The sequence below is a fragment of the Thunnus thynnus genome, chromosome 7 (assembly GCF_963924715.1).
Source record: "Thunnus thynnus chromosome 7, fThuThy2.1, whole genome shotgun sequence".
Classification (NCBI taxonomy): domain Eukaryota; kingdom Metazoa; phylum Chordata; class Actinopteri; order Scombriformes; family Scombridae; genus Thunnus; species Thunnus thynnus.
The window spans coordinates 19,782,482-19,792,500 of NC_089523.1; the positions used below are offsets into that span (position 1 = coordinate 19,782,482).

The window sequence follows — 10,019 nt, forward strand, 5'->3', positions numbered from 1 at the left end:
ATGTATGGAGATAAAATTTACACATGTTAAATAGTGTGAATTTGTGATTCTTTTTAAACAATCTTTTTAAATTTTACAGTTTTCTTGGTGGCAGGGTAATTTAAGTGGGCAGAGTTGTTCTTTAGGAACTGGACTTATGACCTCATAAATAATGACAGAAACTAGAGCTACAGCTTTTCTTAACTGTGTAGCCCTATTGAACTAAATCTGTCAAAGTGGAAGCCATGTTGGTTTCACCCCCATAAACCTGTGACCATGAAATGGCTCCATTGCATACAGTCACATCACCAGTGAATGATAATATTTTGTCAGTTCCACAGTCTTTGGGGTTTTTGGTGATGCTGGCTCATTGACATGTTTTATGTTTACATATAGTTGCACAGATACACCCACATACTGTATGTTTGCTTAACACTGAGCACACCTGTTTTCTAAAGTAGTGAATTCCCTTTTGCACCTTAGGGGATAGTTTTGGTATGTGGATTAAGCAGAGCAGTCTAAATTAGTGGAAAGACACTTACACATAGCTACACAGTCAAATCATCTCACTGTGAGATTTAAGAGGTGTTCCAGGCTCATTGATTATGTCTCCTGTCCGTTGGTTTCATGACTGACAGTTGAAGGTTCCTGCCACAGACAATAACCTGTATTTCTAGTAGACAGGTAGGTATTACTGTCAAACACACACAAACCACACAGCTAAATCACACAGAGATACAGCAGGCACAGTATACAGGACATTTCACAAGATGGCTGCTTTGCTAAGACACAACAGTAGGGTTTCTTGCTAAAATATTGGTGGAAAGCGGAGGCAATGTGACTATCATAATTAAGCCACTTGGCACCACTCCTACTGTAGTTTCACCCACTCTGAGGCTGGACAACATAATCATCTGCAGTCTGCCAGACAACACAAAGTCTCTTTTAGCTGCCTACCCTATCATTAGCGCTTCTAAACAAGTACAAGATACCTAGCTAACTGTCATTCTCTGCCCATTGTTGTATACTGCGGTGTAGACATGTAACTATGAATAGGAGGAAAAGCCTATTTTGGGCAATTATAATCATCTGATCCAGCATAGTTACAAGTCTTGGTGCCGACAAAACCTGTGAGGCTAAATCTTTGAAGTCAGATTTAACCCTTTCCCAATTTTAGAAACTGACTGCATCTGAAATTGTTAACTTATTAACAATTCACTATTCACTGCATAGGGAACACTATATAGAGGACTATACAGTGAGTCACATGGCAAAATCAAAAAACTATTTTGGACACTACTCAGGTCATTACTCTCGTCCAGCAGTCATCAACATTTACTTTTTATTTTTGTCCTCACAGTTCATGATGGTAGTGGTAACTCTTGGTTAGTGACTGTTGTTTGTATGCTTCTTTTTACATTGCTCTTTATGGTAATTTGAGTCCTCTATATAGGGTATAATAATTCTCAATAGACATTCAGATAACAGTACAAAATGGCAAACATAAAATGAAATAGCAGTCTATATAGTAGATAGTGATCTCTTTCAGAGATCTCCTTCAGTCTGCTGATAGTGTATCTTTATGAACAAAGTTCGATGTGTTTCTCTGCTTTAAGTATGTTAAAGTTTTGTAAGGCACCAGGTACAGATTTGACAATAAACTATTAACCTACATTTGGTTAGAAATTTCTGTCTTCATGCCATGATGTTCACACAAAGTCACCTGGTTCCTTTTTCTTACATATACAAAGCATATAAGCTCTGTCAACTAACATATTCATAGTCTAATAACCTTTGACCTCAGAAACAAGGCATGTAACAAGCACTTCTCCACTCTTAATCATCTAATCATTTTCTCTTCAGTGTGATGGACAAGATAAGATATCTCCATGGAAGACAATGAAAACCGGTTAAATATTTCACATTTTTATTTTGTTCCTCTCATACAGCTCAGCAAACTGCTCAGACATCAACTGAAACACTCATACCATAAAGTACCATTCAGGCACTGGACATGACTGAGTCAATTATATATGTACACAGATTTATCCTGATGACATTACAAACATCATAAATGAGTACTATGTAACATACATAATGACATACGACATTTCATACATCTGCTCTGTATTGCTGATGATCAGTTATTGGCCCAGAAGGAACAGATAAATAGACAGAGCTGAATGACAGGCTTCTGAAAAATAAGAAGCAAACATAGAATCAGTCTCCTTGGTGGTTTCACCTCATTTACTGTATAATTTCAGAAGAGGAGAGAGCTCCAATATACTGACCGACAAAAATGGATAATTGTTTGTTTAAGGCCCTCACTATAATGACAAAGAAAGACCCTGTGATCATCCAAACCAGTGGTGTAGTGCAAGGCAGCCACTTCTGCTACTGATTAAAGTCCAGCACCGCTAATGCTCTACCTGCTCAGACACCTATTAAAAGGAAAATTCAGGAGGTAAACACTCATCGTATACCCTACTCTTAAGTTTTCACACCACTGGTCCAAAGGCCATTGCATGGCAGTGATGTGTTTGGACTGTGTGTGATAAGTGCAATGTACAGTGGCACCATGCAACTTATTGCTGCAACCTTGTAACAGTGACAATGTTTTATGAAAAACTCAGTTAAAGTGAACAACTGAAATGTCTCAGTTTGCCAAAACCTACAGCAGATATCTTTTAGTTTAATATCCTGTGCAGGAATTGTATTCTTTTCATTAACGTTTTATAGTGTCAATCCAGTAGGTGTGTATTGGTGAGGAGCTTGCAGACCTCTAACTGTGTGGCTCGACTAACAATGTGACATCTGTATCAACACTTACAAATGTGGCACAGACACAGGCTGGTGTAGAGAAATCCCTACAAGAAGAAGTACAACATGCATTGTTCAAACCAGTCGTACGCATCCTCAAGAACTCATAGATTTCATAAAAATTTATACTCATATACATTTGATTGTAATCCAAAAGACAAGTTAAAATAAATCTGGTCAGATGCAGATTTTACTATTTTGTCATTTGAGATTTCTCTGATTTAAGAAAACAAGGTGTGTGACTGGTTTTGATTTTCTACAGTGAAATAATTGCATCTTTGATTTGAGCATTTAAGCTGATCAGTTTATATTAACTTCATGTTTTGAATTCAGTGAAATAAAGATATCTATCAGAGGTGGTGGGGGCTGAATTACAGTGTAGAACACATAAAATCATATACTTTGTTAAAGAATGGTACCAAACCAGACATAAAGGAGGAGGAGTATACTTTTAGTACATAACATCACCGTCTGAACACCTCCCCTCCAAGGCAGCTCACATTTCCTTTGGACAAGTCCAGTATGATATGCAGTTCCATCATGCGCCATAAAATTTTATTAGCTCCATAATTTTTGGTTGAATGCTGGTCAAAGTCATATTAACAGTTCAAACTGGCTCTGAGGAGCAGACAGTGGTTACAGCCTCTCAGTCTTTCAGGCATCAAGAAATCAGGAGAAATCAGGAAGGGATGTTTTCTGCCCAACCTGCAACCACTACAGCCCAGAGGAAATGCTCTGCCTCTGTTGAACTGTTGCTCCATTGATCAAAGTAATTTTTGGACACATCTGGGGTCGTCCAGGTGAGCGTGAAAACAGAAGTCCTTATATCCAACTCAGTCCTCCTGAACAAGTTCCAGTTTTATCATCGGACACAGGAAGATTGTCTTCTCATTCCCTACTGGACGCACACGTACTTTTTCCACCAGGACTTTGAGAGCATCTTCATCTTATCAGCTGTGCTGCGGACCTTCCTCTCCCGCCGGGCTCTCCTGTCAGACTGCCGCAGCCCCACAGCGATAGCTGCATCAAACACCTCCTTCAGATTCTTTTGCGTGAGCGCCGAGCATTCGACGTACGTCACTGCCCCAATTTTGTCTGCCAGCGCTCTGGCGTCTTCCTCTGCCACCGGCCTCTCCCGCCGCCTCGCCAGCTCGATCAGAACCTTGACGTCCTGCCGCAGGTCGCACTGTGTGCCAACGAGGAGGACGGGTGTGAGAGGGCAGCGGCGGCGGATTTCGGGGACCCATTTCTCCCAGACGTTTTGAAAGGAAGCTGGGCTGACCACACTGAAGCAGAGCAGCAGAGCGTCGGTCCGACTGTAGCAGAAGTGGCGGAGTTTGTCAAACTCATCCTGTTGGAGACAGAGACAGATACTGAGCAATGTGGTTTTGTGTTTGCAAAGGAAAATTCTCCTGTATTCCTACTTCACGATTTAATAAAAAACATTAAACAAACATTTTATATTTAGCTCTTTACTTTACTTTACTTCAGCAAGCCCTTCACTGGTCAACACACTCACACTCAGCACCATAGCATCACAAGGAAGGGAATTGTGCCAATAAACTGTTCAATAACAAACTGTCTAAATAGTGTTTATATTGTGCTAATGTATACATGAGCCCTGCCTACTCATTTATATCATCTACAGTAAATCTCTTAAATTAACACTATGGAGCCACACAGCTTTAACTAACAAGGGCCTCCCACATCCTTGAGTACACAGATTAAAGTTGGCAGAAACTCGACATAAACCTCTCCCTCTTTGCCTTAACCCTCTCCTTTCCAGCACACATTTGCTAATCCCTCTATGCCTAAACAATGCTCTGCGCCAGCACCTTTTGATTTTGAAAAGCAGGCCAAATCTGCAGAAACAATCAGTAATTTAAACTGCGAACATGTGGGTTCAAGGCTCAGCGAATGCAGTGGACACTTAATCAACTTGTGAGTTTCCCACACAAGCTTTGGCTTTGCTTTGCTATCTGATGACGTAGGTCCATCTGCAGAATATACAGACATATCAACATCTCTGAGTAAGGAGCAACTTTGTTTATCAGCTTTGGCGGCAGCTGTTATCATTTTTCTCCAGACCATTTCAGTCTTTCTGTTTCGGCTTTCTCTTTCTCACTCTGTCATCTCTTTTTCTTGGCACACCCAACCCATTTCTGGGTTTCCTTCTTATGAAATTGCATCAGTACAGTAAGTGTTTGATGACTTTTATCTGTCCATATTTGCCCAAGCTTGTCTGTATGTGTGTGTGTATATGTGCGTGCAGTTGTAGCACTGTGTGCAGCTTGCAACATGCTGTGAGGTTTTACGTGTATTAGGGGCTTGTTCAAATGCCTCAACCCACTTTATAGCCAAATTGTCTTTGATTCTGCGTAGAACTGGCAGTGCCCTCGGAGGGTTTGTGAATGTCAAATATGCTGCTCCCAGGGCAGGCTTATGTTGGGCTGGATTATGAAACAACCACCCATGCCCCAGAGAGAAAAACACTTTCACAACCTGCTCCTCCAAAGATTTCCCTACCAACATAATAATGAGTCATGAACTTTGCCTGGGAAGCTTCATGTACCACCATGTCCTTAACAGACACAGGCAGAAAGAAATCATTTTTCACGTTCTTATGCATCATATCACCTCCGGTCTAATCTACTGGCTTCTCCCACTCCTTCAGTACCCTGTTACTACACCACTCTAAGTTAAACCTATTCTATAGAGCAGTGTTATTCCTACTCCAGATGAAGAATGACAGTAGAGACAAGGAATTCTACTATTTCTACACCAGTGAACTACCTGAAATAATAGTGAGAGGCCCATATTAAGCCCTAAGGAAAAAAAGAAAGCAAAGACAACTTGAGTGAACTACAACAACAGTATGTCTGCAGCTAAAAATCTATTTTAATTGATTATTTGTTTAATCTATTAAAGGCAAAGTATGTAATTTCTGCTGCTATGATCTCTCAATCAAAACAATTACAAAAGACTGACTGCTCAAGGTGTGATCCTTAAATTACATGTTCCATCAGATCAACAGCCCAAAATTCGAAGGTGTTCGGTTTACAATTAATTTGAAAAAGGCTTTAACAATTCACAAATGCAATATAACAAGCGGCTCTTTGAGGCTGTATTTAACGCAGTGATGCTTTGATTATAGCGTGCTATCATGCTGATGTTTAGAATGTATAACGTTAAGCATGTTCACCATCTTAGTTGAGCATTTTAACATGCTAAAATTAGCCAATTAGTACTAAACACAAATTACAGCTGAGGCTGAAGGGAATGTCATTAGTTTTGCATGTATTTGGTCATAAACCAAAGTAACATTTTTGACGTGATGATTGTGCAAGATGAAAAATGAAGGGGTTTGTCCTGAGGGGAACATGAATATTTGTACCAGATTTCATGGCAATCCATCCAATAGTTGTTGAGACATGTAACTAAAAATAAAAAAATGTCAACCTCATGGTGGCACTAGATGAAAAGTCAAGGGATCATAAAAGTCAGTAGGATTCATCTTTGGAGGAACATTCATGGCAGTCAATCCAATAGTTGTTGAGATATTTCAGTCACAGGACACTACCACTCATAAAGCCGCTAGCATTGCTAAAATATGACATTTATGTGTAACAACGACATGCAATGTAATCCAGAGGTGATGCGTGTGTCTGTCAGTGTGTGTATAAAACTCACCTGTCCTGCAGTGTCACACAACTGTAGTCTAACTGGGTTTCCATCCACCTGAACCACAGCTGTGGACACAGAAACAGACAGAGAAAATAAGTCACAGCTGTCAACATGACTTAAAAACTTTAAAACTGTATACCAAGCCCCCACCTGACACTTTGGTAGTTAACATACACACACACACACACACTCGACCCACCAGAATATTCTGTGGAATAAACAAAAGCCTGCCAGTTGAAAACACAAAGACCCCCTGCTCTTTTCTTCCAGCTAGCAGACGGCCTGCTCTGTCTCGCCCACCCACTCTGCCAGTTACTGTTGAGACCATAACACTTTACTGTCGCTCGGACCACTCGGTGAGCTTTGTTCTCTGCTGTGTTTTGACAGAGGCCATTCCAACGTTGTCTAATGGTGGGGGTAAAAACAAAGCTGATTTTGTTTGCTCAGTGACTCTCTTCCAATAGGCCTCATTTCCAGATTGGTGGAAAAGTGGATGAGTCATCTTACAGCGAGTTTCATTACAGGCCATTTATTCTTTTCAGAAGAGTGAGCACAATGCAGAGCAGCAGGCACATGGAAACATTTACAATACGCCTGGAGTGTATGGTCGGTCATACCACCTGATCAAAGAGTTTGCTGGAACTACTCATGTAGTAGGACAGGCATCATAGCACCAAGCTTTGACAAAAGAGAGGAGAAAAGAGAGGGAGGAGGGGAAAAAAAGGAAAATGAGAGCGAGCTGCCATTGTGTAATCATTTCTTAATCCCTGACATATAATACTTCTTTGATTTTCTGCTCTGTCTCATCGTCCCCTCTCTCCAGCCTCCCGCTTCTCTGCGTTTCTGCCACCTGTGCCTTTGCGTAAATGCTCAGAAGTCAGCTTTCAAGGGGACACTCTGATTCTGGGCACCGAGATATGACATCACCAGCAAGGGCCCCAACTGCACAATTACTCTCTGTCAGGCCGGGCGAAAGACAATCTCTGCCTCAGAGCCATTGCAACAGATGTGCCCATTCCAGTATAGATTGAGAGGGCTCAAGGGGTCAAGGCTGACAACAATAGAAAGAGTTGTGCAATCCAAAACCCGTGAACCAGAGACACTCTCTGCTCTGTACAGGAAGGTTGAACCATGGCTCATCTGAAGGTGGTGTGTGTTCCCAGGGACTGTTTTATGGGATTTATGTTAGCCAAGTTGTTAGTTTTACTACTCATTAGCATAATGTCAGAGAAAAAAAACATGTTAATGATAAAAATGCTTAAGTTTACAAGTCATTTTGCAGGTTGCAAAGTCAAGTATTCATCCCTAAATACCAAATAAGAATAAAAAAAGTTGATATATTAATACTCTTGCATTTATAGACAGAACATCTAACAAAGTAAAGTTTTTGAACTTTCAAAAAGAAAAGCTACAAAAGGGCTGTTTAGGTGGATTAGGCTGAGGATGTGATCATGAAGCAATAAAGGTCACAGGTGTTTCTTTTCATGTGAACACTGATCAGTTTAAAGTGCCACCTTTGAAGGATTTTGTTCTCTCTGCTTATTTTTCAGTAAACAAGTCTTGCTGGGACTAGTGAAACAGTTTGGAAAGTGGAACCAGGCCAAATGGAAACCTGGCTACATCAGGGACTATAACTCATGTACATTAACGCTGATGGAAGACAGATAATAGGAAACACAAACACATCTATCATAACAGTGGAATAACGGAGGAATTGGCAGAATGGGCGGGTGCTCTGAGAACGTGAAGTTGAAGGAGAGTTCAGGGAAATTAAGTGAGACTGTCAGGCAGGTAGGAACAAAGTGAATTGAATTGGAAATAAAGAGGATTATACGGGCTCATCAGAGATTTGTTTAATGTCATTAAAGTTTAATTCACCAGAATTCACCCCAATTTAGGCTCCAATCTCAATACACCGATCTACACAGTTATGCAATTCGGTCTTACTATCTAATCCTTCCAAAAACTGACAGGGCTTTGTGGAAAATAAATCTGCTCTAGGAAAACCAGAGATGCTGTTTCTTGTATTAGACAATAACTATACATTATTTTCTTAGATTATTTGTGCATTATGCAAATTGTCTAAAGAGTCTAAAATAGCATTATCTTCACTTTGCTTACCTGAAAAGTCATCAAATGCAGTAGGGACGTATTTGGTTGGGTAGCCATTCGTTGTGTAGCTGACCACCAGACTGGTTTTGCCCACCGCTCCGTCGCCGAGCAGGACGCACTTCAGCAGCCGCTCCTGCGCTTGCCCTGGCAGGGCAGGACTGGGTTTGTGCGGGGGCACCGGAGGGGCCATGGTCCGTCCGTAATCCATGGTGACTGGAGGTGACATTCAATCAGCCAGTACTTCACTTCCAGCGGTGTCCTCGACGGGCAGATGAAGGACCCACCATGAGAACAGGCTTCTCCTCTCTTACACAAGTTTGTCAAATGCTTATGGTCGTGAGTGGGACTCGTGCGTAAAACCCCTCCTCCGGTCCTGCGCGCTGCCAAAGCCACTGTGGCAGATTACTATCACAACCACAGCCTCTCTGCAGTTTACAATGCGAGGGCGGGTCCAAGGCATTATATCGCCAGATTGATTTGACTAATCCCACCCACTTCACCTCCCAACGTTGAAGAGCCAAGCAGACACAGGTTGGAGATGTCAAACCAAATGTTTATCCTTTTTGAGACTGTTGCATTTTGAAGATTACTTGTAAGTTACCGGACACTTGTGAAATGACAGGAGACAATGGAAAATAATATTCTAAAATACACCCTTAATCTCTTTTATTAATGTATTATGTATCACATTTATCTCTACTACACAGCAGAACCAACTGTGTCATATAGGGCCAACCTATTGTGAGGTCAGTGAGTTTGACCCAGTGTAGGCAAGTCCAGACTTATCCTGTCCTGTAAGAAAAAGACAACCTTGATGTCCATTTTGAACATGAGACATAAAGTGCAGACATTTCAAACCCACTCAGACCCCCTGACCTACTTTAACTGGTAGCAAGCTGAGCCTTGAAGGAACAGCCAGTGGCCAAAAACTGTAGCTACTGGAGAATGTACAAGATGAAAAGATAGTGAAATTTGTGAAAGGAATTTACTAATTTAAAAGTAATTGTTCCTCTGATGGGTAGTTTTTCAAACTGTACAGTGGAAAGTCAGACAAGTTGGACATTTGGAAAGAGGGATGGAAATAATGGAAATAATGTCTTGGCTTTTGTCGCCTCCTTGTGGTTAGAAGCAACAGCAAAGAGAAAACAGATTAACTGTAAGTCAAGTAGTGCATATCATTATCACCATATGGCTCCAAAAGCCACATTTTAACAAGTTTCATTTGTAAAAGCATTTGCAACATCTTAACTTTAAATCAAATGTGTCCATACAGGTCAAATCAAAAGTAAATAAGAAACCCAAGACCGACAAACAGACAAGGTACCAAGTTTCAGAAACATCCAACACAGCCTATAAATTAATGTGTTGACTAATTGAAATATAAAAGTAAGAAAATAGCAAGATATGCCTGTACAGTTTTCTTT

General features: G+C 40.8%; 1 protein-coding gene across 1 annotated transcript; it reads right to left on the reverse strand.

The window, feature by feature from the left end:
- Positions 1-1,889: 1,889 nt before the first annotated feature.
- rhoub (ras homolog family member Ub) lies at positions 1,890-9,037 on the reverse strand. Its single transcript, XM_067594791.1, has 3 exons — positions 8,605-9,037; positions 6,490-6,548; positions 1,890-4,150 (listed from the first exon to the last, which is right to left on the reverse strand). Exons 1-3 carry the CDS (start codon positions 8,819-8,821, stop codon positions 3,695-3,697), a joined length of 732 nt encoding a protein of 243 aa, XP_067450892.1. The 5' UTR covers positions 8,822-9,037; the 3' UTR covers positions 1,890-3,694.
- Positions 9,038-10,019: the final 982 nt, after the last annotated feature.